Source organism: Trachurus trachurus, assembly GCF_905171665.1.
Source record: "Trachurus trachurus genome assembly, chromosome: 19".
NCBI classification, from domain to species: Eukaryota; Metazoa; Chordata; class Actinopteri; order Carangiformes; family Carangidae; genus Trachurus; species Trachurus trachurus.
The window spans coordinates 6,486,096-6,505,134 of NC_139913.1; the positions used below are offsets into that span (position 1 = coordinate 6,486,096).

A 19,039-nucleotide genomic window follows, 5' to 3' on the forward strand; every position below is an offset into this window, starting at 1 on the left:
TCTATAATTCCATTGGAGTAAAACCAAGGCAAAGTGCCGTATCTGTAGCTAATACCAAGCCAAAGTGCAGTATCTGCACCAAAACCAAGGCAAAAGTGCAGTATCTGCCATAAAACGGTCAAAATTGGTCAGAAAGACAAACTAAAAAATACATTTAATTCAGTCCACCTTTATATAATCAATTATAGACTTGGTAGTTATTCATAATTTGATGCTTAAACCTGACAATAAAAAACACAAAAATCGGTTTTTCTCAGTTTGGCATTTTTACAGATACTGCACTTTGCCTTTGTAAGGCAGAATAGTTCGACCTTTTGACAGGTGCATCTTCTTTTTTATTCCTGCATGTTTAACTTTTACTGTTCTGTATGCCACTTCTTTTTTTGATTGTTTATCTGACAGATGAGTTGTTATTTGAATTTTTTTTCAAAACAAAAATAAATCATGAGATGATTACATATTAACCCTTCCCAGAATATTTTGCATTGATCATATACAGTAGATGTCTGTTACTATTAAATGCAGCATGTAGTCATAAGGGAATGTTGTAGGTGCACTGGCCCCACCTTGTGGTGGTATGAACAAAGACACTGTGCAGACTGCATGATTGATAGTTATGCTAATGCTTAAAATACATTCATTTTTTGGATGAATGGTGGTTGTAATACTATAATCCTATAGATTATTTCTCAGCAGGTCTGTGCTGCTGGATGCCATCTGAGTGATTGATTGTATCAACAGGGATGTTGTGTATTTTCATTTACATAAACCTTCTCTCCCTTTCATTGAAAATACATCCTGTTTTCAACATTAGGAGTCCTACAGTATATCACACCTCGACGCGGTGTTGCAAATGCTCACAACAAGCCCATATGTTCATTTTTCAAGGTCAACAGTTGAAGTGAAAGTGAACTGAGCCACAGATGGCCTGTGTTTAAATATCCAAGGTGGAAGTTTTAACTTTTTTCCTCTGAAGACCTCTCCCAGCAGGTCTGAGTTTGCTGTCAGCAGCGATTCTCCCTGGAGCTGGCAGAGATCCAGAGTCTTTCTCAAGTTCACTTCAGCACAGGGCGGACTGGTGGGCTCGCAGGAACTGGGATCAAAACGTGGGAGCCCCTGGTCGCAGGATGATCTGCTACATCTCCACACCAAGCTGTGTGAAAGCTGAGAAGAAGCATATACTAAGCCGCAAGAAAAATGAACAGTTAGTCCGGTAAGAATGTGTGAAACTTGCTTCTCTCCTCCTTTTCAGACTTGTTGCCTGGTATTTTATGTTCTCTGTACGTCCTTATGTCACCTCTCCTCCTTGTCTCCCACCATGTTGACTCTTTATTTTTCTTTGCACAGCTTTTAATACTCTTCAATCTCATTTATTACACACAGTAAATAGAAGCAGATGTATGCAAATCCTTTCATTATCTCTAAACTCTCAGGTGATGCTGCCATTTCCAGCTCACCACACAGGAGCCAAGATGCATTATTGTACCACTCACAGTCCAAGACTCATACCTAATGCATCCATAAATCAACTGATAAATATCTTGGTATCCATATAAATATAGGTCACTCACATGGTGGGTCCATTTCAAAAATCTTTGTTCTAGGCTACAACACAGGATGTACTTCTCAAGAAGGCCCACCTTTAATGGAGTTAAGAGCAAACTTAAGTTTCTGTTTTATTAGATAATAACAGAGAGTGTAATTTGATAGGACTGGACTTGCAGCAAAGTCTATAAGCTCCCACACCTCGCAGACAGCTGACATATTCAGGAAATCTGTGCTAAAATGACCCAAAGCACAACCTGAATTCAATGACCTTCAAAGAATTGATCTGTTTCATCTTCATCCACAAGAGGGTTTAAGTAGCCTACCTGATGAGTTATTACTGAAACCACTGATGGTTTTATCCTTGTTTTTAGACCTGTTTCATTTGGAGAACTATTGTGTCCTATCATAATACCTGGTTCAATTAAAAATCCCCATTATTATCACTCTGTTTCTCATTCAACATGTGATTCTAGACATGTTTCGCAGAGTTTTTTGTGTTACTATATGTTGCATTACGTTTCCTAAGGTATACCCACCTTAGCATAACTTGAATTTCCATTCTAAACTTTCCCATGTCTTATTTTGCCTAATCCTATAATTTACCTTATCATTCACTACCATACCATACAACTTATCATCTGACCTACCTTACCTTGTCTTACCTTACCCTACCTTATCTTAACTTACCCCTTACCTTACCCCATCTTACCTTATCTTATCCCATCTTACCTTACCTTGTCTTACCTAACCTTACCTTATCTTATCTTACCTTAACTTGTCTTACCTAACCTTACTTAACCGTACCTTACCCCATCTTACCTTACCTTACCTTATCTTATCTTACCTTACCTTACCTTACCTTATCTTTACCTTACCTTACCTTATCTTTACCTTACCTTACCCCATCTTACCTTACCTTACCTAACCTTACCTTACCTTATCTTAACTTACCTTACCTTACCTTATCTTTACCTTACCTTACCCCATCTTACCTTACCTTACCCCATCTTACCTTACCTTACCTAACCTTACCTTACCTTATCTTAACTTACCTTATCTTACCTTACCTTACCTTACCTTACCTTACCTTACCTTACCTTACCTTACCTTACCCCATCTTACCTTACCTAACCTTACCTTACCTTACCATATCTTATCTTATCTTACCTTACCTTACCTTACCTTACCTTACCTTAACTTACCTCATCTTAACATAACTTCTTACCTTACCTTACCAATGTGCGTAAAGTTTACTGAAGTTTCATATGGAAGAGTCTGTATGCTACTGTCAGTTCAATGCATTATTGTGATCCAACTGTAAAGTGAATTGAAGTTCTCTTTATCTCTCTCTTCCTGTATGTTTTGGTTATACATTTGCATATGATTTGCACCCTCGTACTCAAACTGCCTCTCTTCTCTACTCTACTCAAACTTACTCTAGAGCAGCACACACCAACACAAACACAGAGAGACAGCACTCGCTGCACTGCCAACACTCAACTCACTGAAGAGAAACTGTTTCCATGGCGATGAATTTCCCAACTGACTACCTCTTATACTATAGTAATATCAGATAGCCTTGGGAGCCACTGGGGATGGAGCAGTTCAATATTTGACTCTGTATTAAAACAAATATACACATTAACATTATTCTGATGGACTTCAGGTTTATTTGATGATGAAAGTGAATCTAGATGTTGTAAAATCAACCGGAGGAGTGAGTGGTCCCATTGATTGCCTGTAGGGCTATATACAACAGCCCCTCATGACAATATGAGAGCACAATTGACCACAGAGTGCATGTGCAATACCTTGCAATTGCAAAGTGATTGACAGAAATGAAAATGGATCTGCTATTTCCTAATCCTCAAATACTGGAGCTACATGAAATAGCTACAATCTGCAAATGCAGTTCATTTGTGCCAAGATCACAAACAGCCAACATGATGTGTCTGGATAGGCTATATTTTTTTAAGAATAACACTTGCTTGGCCCAGTCAGTCTGTAATTGAGGTAATGTTTTATTGATTATTTTTCTTCTTCAGTAGGCCTATCATTTCATATCTTTACTCACCACTTTTTCAACTTTACTCCCAGTAAAATGTTATTATGAATATCTTGAGCTCTAAAAGAGTTCGTCTTGAACTCGTGTGACATTGAAGGCATCACGGCAGTTTTTTAAGAAGCGCCTTATTTTAAGCCCATATCTCAAGAGGAATTGCTTTCTGGGCCACTTTTGAACTGCGGTCGACGCGGTTCCGACACTGTACAGTCACGGTGGGAGCGAGAGACGCGCTAAATGATGTGAGTGTGTACGATGTGTTGTGTGTGTGTGTGTGTATGTGAGAAAAGAGGGAGAGGGAGGGAGAGAGTGAGAGAGATAGGGAGATGGGGAGAGGGAGGGAGAAAGAGGCGTGAGAGAGGAGGACACAGGCAAAGCTGACAAATGCAACCCAGGAGTCCAACTAGATCTGCTGGGACAGAAGAATGCTGTGAGTCATTTACACTTAATAGATTTTAAAAACACACTCACAGTTTTTCTTTTTCTCCTTCTTTTTTCTTTTGCAGTTTGTGGCGTTAGAGGAGTCGCGTCGATTACAGAGGCAGTTAAATCGCAAGTGACTTTTTTTTTTCTTTTTTCTTTTCTTTTTCTTTTTCTTTTTTTTTTTTTTTGCGTGGACATCTGTGCGCTCGGCTGTGGCGGTGCCAGGCTGGATGCCATGGACCCGCTGCTCCCCGCAGACACGGAGGTGATGGAGCGAGAGGAAGACAAGGACGCCAGGAGGAAGATCCAGTTCTCCGTGCCTTCCTCCGTGCCCACCCAGCTGGACCCGCGACAGGTGGAGATGGTGAGAGCGTAGGCTAATGTGTGTAACCTACATTAGGAGGAGGATGGTGGGGGGAGGTGTGGAGGAATGAGGTCAAAACCTGCGAGGATCAGCAGTTTTTTTTCTTTTAATTGCAGCCTAAACTCATCTAAACATAACACAACACGACTTTTATAGGTTACCATTCAAATGCAGAGTGCCCCCTTTCTTCTATCTAGACTGTTAGTAGCTGCTGCTGCTCCCTCCTGGCAGTGTGTGTAAAAGTGTGGAGTGTGACACACACTTGCCAGAAAAGTTCAATCACGACTTGTAACTGTGAGTGTTGCCCTCTTCTGTGGCATCTGAAGCGTCAGGCCTTATTGCTTACCACTGAGGTTGACAGACAGTTACATAACCAGTCTAGCAGCACGACTTTGCAGAAGTCTGTATTTTGATGTTGCGTATTAGGACTCAGTGGGCAGCAGCAGCAGCAGCAGCAGCAGCAGGGAGCAGGGTACGGGGCAGCACTGGGATTAAGCTGAGCTGTGCAGCCTCAGTTTTTTGGAGCCCTTAAAAAGTGATGAGGCATCTCTGTCCTTCAAACGGATTGGAGGAGGAGGAGGAAGATGAGGAAGTGAGGGATAAAGCACTCTGTTAGTAGTATTAAAAATGAGATTATGTCCCTGAGTAATAATGCCCTTCCCACATCTGTGAGGGAAAAATGTCAGGGGTCTGGATGTCATGTTAGTCATATATTAGAAGTACATAGGAGTGGTGGGGGGGGTCGCATTATGTAAAACAACACAATGCACAAGTCTGATTTCTCTGGCTTATGCTGAGTCATGCCAAAGCAAAACGCAGGTGAACGTGCTGACATGGTCAGACAGAAACTATGTTGGTGAAATAGTGCAGTGTGAACAGGAATAATGTTGGCCTGTGCAGTATATGGGAGCACAGCTATTACATCTGGCAACAGCCCATAAAGGTCATCTAAGACTGAGATACCCTCTGGACCCCCCACCCCTCCCAGCAGATAACATCTAAGTAAAGTGATTCAATGGCTTTTTTCTTTTTCCCTTCCTTTTAAGAGGAAGAGACACTAGTTTTTTAATGGCAGTCTGCTCCCCTGGGGGAAATCGCATTGGCGCCCAAGTGCAATGACAGAAATCTTGATTCTTCCCCAGCAGAGGATTTGGAAGATTTCATTGGGCATCTGTCTGGAAAGCTTGCTTCAGACTGGAATGCAAAAATAAACTAATAAATCTGTAATGTCTAGGCACTCGAATATTTCTCACACATCTGTTGTTTACAACCCAACTTGGAGTCTCTTGGGCTTTGGACTACTTTCTTTACCCTTTCTAGTCCTTCATTTGCTTTTCTAAGCAGCCCCCACAGGTCTTGAAAATCTAAACATATTCCATCAGAAACTCCTCTGAACCCTGTTTAAGTTAAAACAACAACTTTTTATGATAATTATACTCAGATGATCCAGGAAAGGTTCACACCACTAGTGCTGCTCATTACTGTAGATATCCCTCTGTTCTCCCACATGAATCCCACTTTGTTCAATGCTCATTGGCGGCTTCACATGGAAACAAGTCAGTTTTCCTATAAGATGCTCTGGCAATTTGCCGGCTTATAGGACTGACTGAGATTACTTCAAATCTCCCACTGTGGATCTAATGAGAGTAAGAGCAGCAGTATTTCCTGGTAATACACGCGAAAGGTTACAAGGGTCACACGTCATAATAAGATGTGTCGTCTTATAGCCGCCAGCTGACCCCTAACTTCGGTTGTTGCAATGTACAGGAAATAAGAAATTCTGCAAAGTTGAAGATGCTTGAATTCCAGCTGAGGGGGATAAAGTCATTCAGCTGCAAAATCATTTTTATAATCCATTTTCCCAGCTGCCTGCATGAGAATCTTTCTCCTCCCTTCTTACTTTCTAGCTGACCACTGTTTCCCAGCAGTGCAAGCGGCACCATGGTGATTAGAAAAATCGCCTAATGGCCGTGTCATCTGGGGTGAAACTCAGCTGCACTCGAGACATGTCTGAACCAGCTAGCACCCCTCTTAGACTAAAAAAAACAAAACAAACGCAGTTGCCTCTGGGAAGGGGTTCACTTTACCACCTCACTTGCAATGTACCAGTGCTTAGATTCATGCAGATTTGATGAATTATTTACCCAAGCGTGACTGCGCAAGACTCTGCAAAGCTGCTGTTCATCAAGCACCAAGTTGGTCGTCAAAATTAAAACCCTCTCATACGCACAGCTCTGAGAGATTTGCCCAGGAGGATCTCCTTGTCCTTGTGTTACCCTTGTAAAAAAGGCTGACGATGCTGTCCACTCATAGTGACTAAGTTGGGACCAGCAGAGTCTATGCTGTCTATAAGGGCTAATGTACGGTGTGGCCATGCAGCCAAGTGCTTGTGTACAACATTTCCACGACATAGCCATAACATTAGCATTCAAATGGCAAGCGCAAGCACGGAAAAAGAAAAACAGGTAGAGAGATAAGAAGAAAGAGTGGGTATAGGAAAGAATAAAAAGGAGCTGAGCCGAGACGGACAATAGGGAAGAGTATAAAAGAAAGATATCTCAGAGAAGATGAGTAAGAAAAGGAAAGGGAGAGAAAACATCATTAGCCAAGGAGATGAGTGATTAAAACCAAAGAGATTAGCTGTGGAGGACTGAGGCCTGAATCAAGGGCAGAGACAGCTCATGCCAAGAACACATTTTCGCCACAGCGCAGCCAAGAGCTCTAAACTCCAGGAGGATCTTATTCAACAAAGTCAACTTGCTCTCATGTGCTCAGGCAGGAAAACTGGACACAGCGACCAGGTCCAAAGTCTTGGTGGTTTGCGAGGGAGACAGATGATTGCCTCTGAATAATGTAGTAAAGTATCGTATATGTGTGTGTCTAGAGCTCAGGCCTCTTCTGCCGCCGCAGGATTGTGTTTCCATTTGAGTCGTTGGGTTGAATAAAGGTTCAGATCGGGCAATGGAAAACAAAAGGTCAAATGGCAGTGGTGGGTTTGATTTATCTTTTATTGAATGTGTCGTTGTCAAATCAAGCTTGACACAGGATTATTCCCAGGATAAATTGAAAGCATTGCATGAGCACAGCATCACTGGAGGGGGGTCTTGATTGTAAAATGGACAGGTTATTTCTGTATCAAGGTCTCCTAAGGGCACTGTACCCACACTGTGATGTAATTGTGCATTATAAACCCCCCAGTTGATGCATTGAAGGTCAACGTTAGGTAACCATGAAGGTCATCCTCCATACCAAAAATGAGATGTGTGTGGAGGGGGTGGGGATTAATGATTCAGTGTGTGAGGATGATGCTTAGATCCGGTGCTACTACTACTACAGCATGGCTGAATTCGCTGTATTTCTAATTTAGCTGGATAGGTCTCAAACAGGAAATAAAAAAACACTTCAGGAAATCAGAGCAGAAACATTTATAAACACATACAGTTGGCTTAGAGAGTCTGGTCCAGATGTCCTCACTCTCGCTGGCATGTTGTTCTATGATGGGTTTGCACCAAATTTGATATGACCTCTTTGGCTATGTTCACACGTTTTTGTGGAGCGTTCGCAATTAGAGAATAGAGAATCACCCAAAATGTTTCTGTCATCCCTTAACTTGTAAAAAATAGCTTAAAATATTTTGTGTTCATTGCCAAATTAGTCTCGAAGGCATGTCTCATTCAATCTTTTGTTTGCTCTTACTCCAAGAAAAACTGGATCAATTAAATCTTTACTGGCCCAGTAAAATGCATCTGTTTAAAGGGATAGTTCACCCAAAATTCACATTTCACTCATTATCTACTCACCCTCATGTTAACTAAGGGCTGTGAGAATTTTCAGAGTCCTCCGTTCCTTCTCTGAGTTACGGGGGGGTCCGCGCAGCAGTATTTGTCCATATAATGGTTGTAAATGGATACCAACTTTCTTCGTCCAAAAAGACACACCAAAAAACATCCAAATACCTCCATACTGCTCGTCTGTAATGTCCCTCTTGTATTGAAGCCCGAACATGAGAAATTGTTACGAAAAAAATTAAATAAGTCTATATTTTAAGCTTGTTTGTAGCGGAAGCTCCCAGTGTCTCAGTTCACTGCTCTTCCTGTGTCATTGCAAATCTCGCGTGATTTGCACTGGCAGGTGGAACAATTTCTCATGTCGGGGCTTCAATACAAGAGGGACATTACAGACGAGCAGTATGGAGGTATTTGGATGTTTTTTGGTGTGTCTTTTTGGACGAAGAAAGTTGGTATCCATTGACAACCATTATATGGACAAATACTGCTGCACGGACCCCCCCGTAACTCAGAGAAGGCATGGAGGACTCTGAAAATTCTCACAGCTCTTAGTCGACATGAGGGTGAGTAGATAATGAGTGAAATTTACATTTTGGGTGAACTATCCCTTTAACAATGATAATAACAAATCCTCAATAGGAACTGATTTCTACCGTTGAGTAGGTGGCATACAAGCCCATTCAAGAGGATATCAAATCAGTGTCCGGTTCAACCACACTGATATTTAACAGGTATTTCAGACATGCACAACAAGGCCTTGATGATGATAATACTACGTTCCGTGCAGGTGCTTGACCTCCTGGCTGCGGTGTTGATGAAACACTTAGAAAAGGTCAGCGTGTCTGAAAAGGCTTTCACACAAGTGCAGGAAACAATGGCAGTGTGCTTGCTTAATTCTAAGCGAGTGAATATGTATGAGTCCAGCACACAGTGTGAGGCCAAAGCAGTGAGAGTTACACCAAAGCGAAAGCTGCCCACACATTTCATGCCTACACTCTCGGCTGTGTGTGAATGGCTTTGCTTGGCGGCCACAAGTATCTAACAACAGTCTTATTAACATAACATGTTACAAAATAGAGAGGGTGATGAATGTATTGTACGTATCATAACACCTTCGTCGGCCAGAAGAATGTGTTTTATGGCTGTTTGTGTTTTCACAGGCGTAATCCAAGGTTGGTGTAGTCTCTGGACTTAAAACCAAAGAAACAGGTGCAGATGATTATAATATTTTCACTGCTGCGTATTGCTGCTGTGAGTTCAGAAACAGTATGCCAGTGTGTTTTCTCGGACAAATGCTTTCATAAAATCAGGTTTTGCAGTTTGTTCAATGCTTTTGTGTGACTCTCTAACTATATCTATGTATTGTGTGCATCTCTAAATAAACCCTAATGTCTGATGGGTGTCTTCACACTCCAGACTGAGGCTTCAAACACCATAGAAACTGTTTTCTGATCTGAATTTATGGTAGAATGAGTCCTTTTAGCTAGTTAGTATTAAAGAAAAGTACTAAGAATAGCCTACATACACAATGTCCCTCACCTGTGTCTTATGTATATTATTTTATTATCAACACGATGGTTGACTTGGAGCTGATTTTACACATTTGAGTCTATTAAATGGTTGCCAGAGAGAGGGAAAAGAAAGTAGAAGAGCAGTAAAATGTACAGAATGTCTGTCTGAAATGAAAAAAAAGCAATGAATACACAGCACATCGTGTGGCCTGAGTCTCATTGTAGGAGGAATTGGACACATGAATTCACCATGCTAACTGAATACATTATAATATTTTGAATGATATTATGGGCAAGATGTGTTGTGCAGCTGTTTAAAGAAAAAATAGCACACAAAGTTATCTGAGACACTGAAGTCACATTTCATCTGTTGCATAACCACTGCTTTGTGTGACTCACTCTGCTTCAGAGAGAATAAAGGAAGATGATGAATCTGCAGGAATTCAGATTCAGAGTGCTTTTTTAATGGTGGCATCAAATCCTACTCATTATAACAGCAGAAGAAAAGTACAGCGCGAGCAACATGCAGAGAGCTGAAATGACACTTATAACACAAGTCATCTAAACTCTGCTATATGTTAATTTTAGTGCCAGCCAATCACTGAAGGCTACGGAGCAATTACTCCACAGTGCGATTTCAGATTCTTAAAGGGGGTTTAACTAGAACATGGTGAAATCACACAGTGGGCTGCAGAATTGAAAAACCTCTCTAAATTACAGCCAAGTGATGGAAACATGCAGGAAAATAGAAAGGAAATTTAAGTAATCCGATAGACAAGATGTAATCCTCATTCACACACAATCTGGACAACAATCTCATGAATGTCGTTATATAATGTAATGCAATGCATAGTTGTGGTAGAAAAAAACTCAGTAAACACAGTGTCAAGTGTGACAAGATACTGTAGTTGTGAACTGCACAGCTCATCTGTATCTGGGGATCAGATAGGCCTATTTATTTCTGAAAGGGTGTTGTATATAACACGCACACATTAACTATGCAAATTCTCACAGATCATGGTTTCACACAAACTGAGTCACGCTCTCTCTCTGTTTCTCTTTTTGTCTGTGTGAAGATTCGACGTCGGAGGCCGACACCAGCTACGCTCTTCAGACTGACAGATCCACCTTCACCGGACGAAGACAGCGGCCCACATCAGGTACATAAATCAGCTGCTGTGCAGTGGTTTTCAAATTAAAAGTCCTGTGATTTTTAGAGGAATAAAAGATCCTCTCTGTAAAAGTAGTCACAGCACCTCAGGACATACTAAGGACAGGACAGGTGTATTTTGAGTAAGGGATGCGATTTTGTGTAGTCTTAGTAGAGAATTCTGGGAAATGCTGGAAATACACGTTTGAAGCAGTAGTGTATTAGGTGGGGGCACATAGATAGATAGATAGATAGATAGATAGATAGATAGATAGATAGATAGATAGATAGAAGCTTTATTGTCATTGTAAAAGAAAATACAACGAAATTGCCAGTGGCCTCGGCGTCAACAAATGCAAACAAATATATATACACAACCATTCTGGCCAGCAGGAAAAATAACTATGTAACTAAAATGTATAAAAATATATAAATAGCCTAAAAATAACAGTGCAATATCAGTGCTTCTGGTTCAGGGATTGTATGGCCTTAGGAAAGAAACTATTCAGATCTGATGGAGCATTACTTTATATTGAAAACATGTCTCAGTGTTAGTAACACATTTTTCTGCAGTGAGTTTACTTTACTTTTATATCAGACTCCCATCAAGGAATGTGTCCTCTTTTCTGCCTGCCTACTACATGCCAATAACAATCTACTGTATTTCGTGATGTATATTGAGGAAAATAAGTATTTGATCCCCTGCTGATGCAGATTTTTTGCCCTTATTTCACTTGATCAAATGTAAATTAATTTATAACCTTTATATGATGATATTATTTCTGGATTTTAGACGATCCATTTCAAACTTACAAAATCAGCAGGGGATCAAATACTTACTGTATTTTCCCCACTTTATCTGAGGCTATAACACTGTGAACAATATTTAGAGAAACACAACTGACATACCTGACCTATATACATAGCACATTATCATGCTGTACATACTGTATGTCCATGACCTGTAAGCCCTGATCTGGATGTTTTGCAGTGGGTTCTGGGGGAAAATGGAGCCTTGAAAGCCAAACTGGTTCACGCGTCTACCTACCAGCCTCCGTCACTCAAAGGTAAGTTCCCTGTCTCCAGAGTTGGTGTCTCCCATTATTAATTTACGTAACCAGTGAGTGACACAAAAAAGGGAGAATTTGGGAGGGCTAATTCTGCCTTTTCCATGTGGTCTATATCTGTTTGGAATACGTGCGTATCCAAAAAAAAACACAGTGAGAGGTGTGTGTTTGTGTGTGTGTCTCCATGTGTGTCAATGTGTGCGTTGTGTGAGATTAGGAGCAGAGACAGCTGTGAGTCTGTTCTGGATCATCCTGGATTATGGGATGGGCACACAGCTGCAACATAGTCTCACACACACACACACACACACACACACACAAACAGATATGCCCATAGTCACACTAAATTATTACTATTTCCTATGAGCACATAATATATTATGTTTTATATTCTGTTTCTTTTGAATTATGGATTTGACCTTTGCAATCATGATTGTTGTTTCCCATAATATGTATGGTGTTTTACTGAAATTTTATCTGAGCAACACATAGCATTTTACACTATGATGAAATACCTGCATATTCTTATGTAACAGCACTCTCTTATTTCATAAGAGAGGATACCAAATATCATCAGCCACACATATGATCACAGCCTAAAATGAGCCGACTCAAAGCATGTGACCATGTGAGTTGATCTAGTGAAACACAGTTAATGCGTGTGTATACAACTGGGTGCGGCACAAAACCAGACAGATGATCCATACTGTACATGTTGCTTTACCATCATTTCATTAGTGATAATTATGACATGTAATTTATATTCATGTCACTTCAGCTTATTAAAACCTTGAATTTTCTAATGCTATTGTATGATATACCAAGAGGAACTTGTGGTGATGTAGCCTACAGATCAAGACATCAATGTTGTGTGTAGTTACTCAAAGCAAACATTGCATACAACCACTGATGTTTTGAACAAAGAAGAATTGGTCTATTTGAGGCTCTACCAACACTTGGTTTTGAAGAAAATATTATATATGTATATACAGTATATATAAGTGGATAGAAGTTCTACATAGGAGGTCAATGACAGAGGAAATAACTGATCATGATAACAGGGTTCCTCCACAAGTATGGAAAGTATGGGGAAGTATGGAATTTGATTTTATACATTGTCTGGAAAAGTATGGAAAATGGAAATTATTGTATGGAAATATATTTATCTTAATATCTTATCTGGGTTTGGTCTTATCTGAAGTTATCTGGGTTAATTATTTTTGTATGTGCTATTGTAGGCTACCTATAGCTACAATCTCCTGGAAATTATTTGGTTACATAATGGCATACACATTCAGAATAATGAAAACAAATGATTAATTGCATGATTTTTTTTATATAATGCACAACTATTTACTCAAATATCACAAATGATTTGAATTTTTTACTGAGAAGGCTGGAAATTAGGGTCTGGAAAAAGTATGGAATTTGGAAATTTCAAATGTGTAGGAACCCATAATACATAACACAAACATAAATGAAGGCGCTATTGATTTCCTCCTCCCATTTCCCTCCATTTATTCAACCATCACGTCCATTAAAGGTGTAAACTCAGCTTCTCTTTCAATCGGTTTGTATTTCCAGCTGTCCAGAAGATGGCTCGGGCCCACCTGGCCTCACTGGACAAAGAGGACCCTTCATCTGCGGAGGAAGAGGAGGAAGGTGAGAAAAAGAGCCAGCGGACAGACTTAGCTACAGGTGGGTAGGGCTGGATTTCTCTGTCTTATAACACTAGTGCCACATACACGTATACAGAAGATCGACGGCTACAATTCAGAAATATCTTTCTTGTCAGATCTAAGAGGAAAAAGCAGACCGCTCAGGGATCAGTGCGCTCCGTCAGACATTTCAACAGTGAGCGTTGATCTCAGCCATCACCACGGAGACGAGGAGGAGGCCAAAGAACGAGAGGGTGGAAAGGGAGAATGACAAAAGAAGATTGCTCTGAGGAAGACAAAGCATTAGTGAGAAGGAACTGACTTGCATAGCACATGTGTGGGCATGCATGGGTGTATGCGTGACTGTGTGTGTTACATGGGGTCTGTGAGTGTGTGCATGCATGCGACAAGAATGTTGAATGTGGAAAAGAACGAGAGAGTGTGAGAGAGGAGAGGAGATGGGCATCGAGAAAGGCCAGAATGTTAATGAGCAGGTTATGAGGGAAAAATTTAACCCGAGACTTTGTGAAGGAAATTAAGTCATCGCCAAGGAAGCCAGAGCTAAATTCCAGTCAGCCAAGGACACTGCACAAGAAACATGAGAACTGTGAACAAGTGCAGTGTTTCCTCTTGCAAATACATGTGTTTTTCAATAGCATTCAATACATCAACATGTGTTCTTCTGATGCTTACTCTATTATGCCAAGTTTTCCATAAAATGGTCCTCATGTTAAGCGTCAGATTCGGAATTACATTTATCTGCTAAGTGCACATATTGTACAGGTCATTGCACCATGCTGGTGCTAAAACACACACACAGCAAGAACAATCAGAAGTAGCACAAGGTGCACACAGTTTAGGACAGAACCTCCATATTATACAGGGGGGACAATTAATATGCACCACAAATTACCATATGTGCAAATATACAGTTTAGCAATTCTGTTTTATCTGTTGTGTTATGGCAGTGTAGTGTTGTTGCAGCAGCAGAGAAGCAGTGTTGTTTTAAGGACGTGATGAGGTTGTGGGCAGATCTTGTGAGTAAGATCCAGGATTAGCATCGTATACTGTATAGATATGATACACAATAAAATGATGTACAGTTTTATACTCAATATATTACAGTGTGAAACGGTTTAAAGTCAGACCTAATTAAAGCTTAACCTGGGTCATACGCGGCTGCTTCTAAGGTTTGAGTCTGATTACAGGTGATTTGAGCACAGTTCCAGCCTCAGCCATGCAGGGCAGACCAGATTAAATCATGTCAAACTAATCCGGCTAATTGTGATAATGCAGCACCGTTTTACTGGTTTCATATTTGTAACAAGGTGATTAGCAAGCATGATCCCTACAGGTTAACAAAGACAGCGTGGTAGGTACAGTAGGAGCTGAAAGTCAAACTATATTTTGAAACGACTATATTCATGATGAACATGAAGGTTCATTCATGATCCTGTATATAAATTATGTTTTGTGTCGGTTGCTAATAAAACTGTTTTAATGGCCTGCTGGTGTTGGTGATGTGTGACGAATTCAGACACAACGTGGTGCGCAATTTTCGTGTGTTACTTTTTTAGGCCCACTGGAAAAGTTGGTGAACATTTTTTTTAATGGCAGTATATGTTCCTCAAAATGGTTGCAGTTGTTTCAAAGAGGCCAGAGAATAAACAAGAATATAAAATGTCAGTTTAATTTTTTTCACATTGAATATCCCTCAAGATTAGAAAAGTCCCCCCCCCCCCAAAAAAAAACCTTTCAAAAAAACTTTTTAGGTCATGTATTTATCTTTATCCAAAATCCAAAGTGACAGTGCTAAGCTAAATCAAATGTCAACAAAGTATGAGTGATACTGCAGATGTGATTTGGGGTCTTTGATGTTTTCAAAGCCAATCAATATGGTCAATTACTGACACCTAGTGGTAAATAGTTATAATTGCACAGTCATGCGTTCAGATAAATATTAAAAATTATCCTATGAAGAACACTGACCTGCATAACAAATATGAATCCATAGAGGGGAAATCATATGATAACCAGTATAACTTCACCTTTTTATATATGTTTTCAATGTGCCATAACAAAACACCAATGAAAAATATTCTTCTGCAACACTGCCGATCTTTATTCCAATATTACATATTACAAAACACAACAGGCAATTCATCAACCTCTTATATGAGTAGCAGTCAATTGAAAATAAGTATATAATATATCAAAATATAGGCTACTGTAATGTATACTGTAGATATTCTATGAACAAAACTGAAGCGTTACATTCAGGTGCTGCAGTTGCTGTATTTGAACTGCAGGAGGCAATGTGTAATTATGTTTGTACCACTCATAGCCGTTTGGTAAAATAGGGATGTCACTGTATCATGGACCCTCAGTAAAGACATTTACTGGACCCACAAAATGGAAATAAATGGTGGGATATTTCAGTCATGTTTTGTTAGAATTTACATTTCATTTTGACTACTTGTGATGAATGAGGATCTTTATTAGAGCAACTTGTCAACCAAAAATCAGTCAATAAATTGCACTCCTAATATGTGTGGCTACTGTTAGCATAAAAAAATGATTATTTTTTATCTTTGTTTGCTGTGCTACACCATGCATTTGCCTCAAATCAATATACATTTATTTTATTATTATCATTTTACTCTTTGTCTATCTTATCCTTTACAAATACTCCCACTTTTACTCTTTTAGTCCTTTCTTGCCTTTGCAAAAAACACACCAGTCACATCATCGACCCCGACCCTCATGTCTTGAGGCAGAGTGTAGACCTCCAGTCGGATCAGGGTGAAGCCGCTCTCCTTCAAACTATCACAGACCTGGGCTTCGTTCAGTGGGACCACCGGGATCTTCACCCCGGGCCCCCCAAAGTAGTAACTCTCTCCCAGGGCTCCGATGAGCAGGAGGTGACCGCCGGGCCGCAGCAGCCTCCCGATGTGGCCTAAAGCCCTGGTGAAAGCAGCCAGGTCGGGGCTGACGCTCTCCAGACAGAAGCAGGACACCAGACAGTCGGCCCCCGCCGAGGGAAGGGCCCCCGGGGCCAGAGGCTGAGGACGGTGCACGTCCACTGGGAGGATGTCTGTGACGACCTGACGTAGCTTGGCAGCTTTCTCCATCCATGCAGAAGGCCTGGTGGAGACGATATATCAGTGAAGCACCAAAATAAGATGAAAACAGCCATTGTAATTGTGTTAGCCTATATCATGTTCAATCTGTAATGTAGCCTATTCTTTATCCACAACCTGGACAATCTGGCACCTGCACAACACCAATATTATATCTGTACATAATTAAAGCAGAAGTAAGCGATCTGGTCATTTTGGCTAACTTCCTGTCAGCGGATGGAGTTAGCAGTCCCCGCCCTCGTCCCTACGTCACCACGTGCACGCGCGCATCCCTTGGCTGCACACACAGAGAGGACCGCCCCTTTATGCCGTTCTCTCTCCTCATTGGATAAAGGTTGTAGGATACAAGGAAAGTTTTCTCCTCGGCTTACAGCAGAGCAGAGTGACTGACAGACCCGTGTTTCGGACCAAACACTCTATATAAGTGATTGCCGTCGGAAGATATAACTATTTAAGACTTATATTAACACAAACATTCCGCTTACTTCTGCTTTAAACTTTGCTTTGATTTGTTATTATGCTCTTTATTTTCTTTCATTGATGTCTACTGCTGCAATACTGGAAATTTAACATCGTGGGACAAATAAAGGAATATCTGTATTATCCAATCTAATCTTATCTCATGAAATATAAATCCAAATTGAAATAGTTTTAGTAATTAGACTAACACAAGGTTTTATGAGACTTAAAAGAACATGACTTAGTATTTCTTAGGAGGCAAATGAAGACATTAGATAAGGTTGTTATGTTGGAAGGAGAGAGGGAATGAGGTACTTTACATTACTAAAAGTAGGACACTTTTAAAACATACGCTGACGACACTGGTCTTCCAGTGATCAATTAAAAAAACGTTCACGCTATGTCAGATATGTGTATCTGATTATTTTTTCATTTTTTCATTTTCCATCTTTTTCTCTCACTTTTGCCTATTTATTTCAATTGATTATGTAAAAATTTTAACTAGAAGACAGGCAGATGTACAGTATATTGTTTTTGTAATTTTGTTTTTCAATTTTCAAAGGAAATGTCATTTTTCTTGCTGTTTAACTGTTGGCTCCAGTTCAGGGTTGGGGGGAGGGAGGGGAATTGTGTAAAGACTAAAAAATCAATAAAGATATGTGTTAAAAAAAAAAAAGATATGTGTATCTGAAGCTGAGGAAAAGGATCAGGTTGTACCTTCGTCCCTCCAGCTTGCACACGTGCTGCAGGTACGGCGTCCAGTCCAGGTTGCCTCCCTCCTTGTCCTGGAGCCAGCGCTTCAGCTCCTGCCTGTTGACCTCTAGAAAGTCTGTGAGGAGCACCTTGTCGAAGACCTCGCAGCCACTCAGCACCTGGTACAAGGTGGGTCCCGATCCTATGTCCACCAGCACCTCCCCACTCACATCCCCTGAGAAGGATCGTGGAGGACAAAAGGAATATGTGTAATTGCTGAGATAAAATAACTACTTTAAAACATTTAGACACACTGCAAAAACTCTTTCCAAGAATATCTATCTTATTTCTTGTCAAAATGTCTCAATTTTAGTCCAAACTAATCTCTTTCCACTTAAAATACTTGTTTTTTAGATCATTTTCACTTGTTTCAAACTAATTTTCACTTGAAATAAGTAGAAAAATCTGCCAGTGAAAGCACGTTTTTTTGTGCTTGTAAAAAGAAAGAAAAACTTGCTCCACTATCAGATTTTTCTACTTATTTCAAGTGAAAATATCCTTGAAAGAAGTAAAAAAAAAAAAAAAAAGTGTACAAAAACAAGCTACTTTTTAATGTGACGAGTCTTATTTTAAGTATAATGAGATTTGTTTTGACTAGAAATGACATTTTGACTAGAAATAAGACAAATATTTTTGGTAAGATATTTGAGTTTTTGCAGTGCACAGTGCACACTAGAACATTTTCACAAAAATAACATGATCCATCACCCCCGTCTCTTTACCTTCAGTGAAAGCTCTATGGAGACATGCCAGTTTCCACGGCACGATGCTGTCTTTTCTGTCAAAATCAGCTCGTGGTGGAGTGTAGTTGTACTGTAGATATGCTGCAGGATCAAACCTCTGGTAGCAGGCTGCCATGGCCGCCACTCCGCTCTCTTTTCCCTTCTTCTCTTCCATCTTTACTTTGCTCTGCCTCTGCTTAGCAGCCAGTGTTACGGTGCAGAAGGCTACTACCACCTCAGTCACCTTATATACCTGTGCATGTGGGTGTATCTGTGTCATTATGTGTCTGTGCTCTGGGCTACTCTGACTTTCATGGGCAGAGATAGCGATCCTGTTTTTCGGCCTGTGTTGCTGCCTGATAGCATTTGTTCTGTTCACTTCCCCTTCGGGCAC

General features: G+C 40.4%; 2 protein-coding genes across 2 annotated transcripts; one reads left to right on the plus strand and one right to left on the minus strand.

Annotated features, from left to right (window-relative positions):
- The first annotated feature begins 4,237 nt into the window (after positions 1–4,237).
- Positions 4,238–15,070, plus strand: LOC311002360 (protein phosphatase 1 regulatory subunit 1B-like). Its single transcript, XM_083993712.1, has 5 exons — positions 4,238–4,397; positions 10,773–10,856; positions 11,838–11,913; positions 13,498–13,611; positions 13,709–15,070. The coding sequence occupies exons 1-5, from the start codon at positions 4,269–4,271 to the stop codon at positions 13,840–13,842; spliced, it is 537 nt and encodes a 178-aa protein (XP_083849838.1). The 5' UTR covers positions 4,238–4,268; the 3' UTR covers positions 13,843–15,070.
- Positions 15,071–16,276: 1,206 nt separating this feature from the next.
- Positions 16,277–18,820, minus strand: pnmt (phenylethanolamine N-methyltransferase; the record flags this gene model as incomplete). Its single annotated transcript, XM_083994023.1, has 3 exons — positions 16,277–16,715; positions 17,888–18,098; positions 18,646–18,820. The coding sequence occupies 3 exons, from the start codon at positions 18,818–18,820 to the stop codon at positions 16,277–16,279; spliced, it is 825 nt and encodes a 274-aa protein (XP_083850149.1).
- Between the last annotated feature and the right edge of the window lie 219 nt (positions 18,821–19,039).

What these genes read in the sequence shown, in the direction of transcription:
- LOC311002360 (XM_083993712.1), top strand. Translation starts at nt 4,269, where the DNA reads ATGGACCCGCTGCTCCCCGCAGACACGGAGGTGATGGAGCGAGAGGAA. An exon ending in CCAGCCTCCGTCACTCAAAG is followed by an intron (nt 11,914 to 13,497) that starts GTAAGTTCCCTG and finishes TTGTATTTCCAG; the next exon opens with CTGTCCAGAAGATGGCTCGG. An exon ending in GCGGACAGACTTAGCTACAG is followed by an intron (nt 13,612 to 13,708) that starts GTGGGTAGGGCT and finishes CTTTCTTGTCAG; the next exon opens with ATCTAAGAGGAAAAAGCAGA.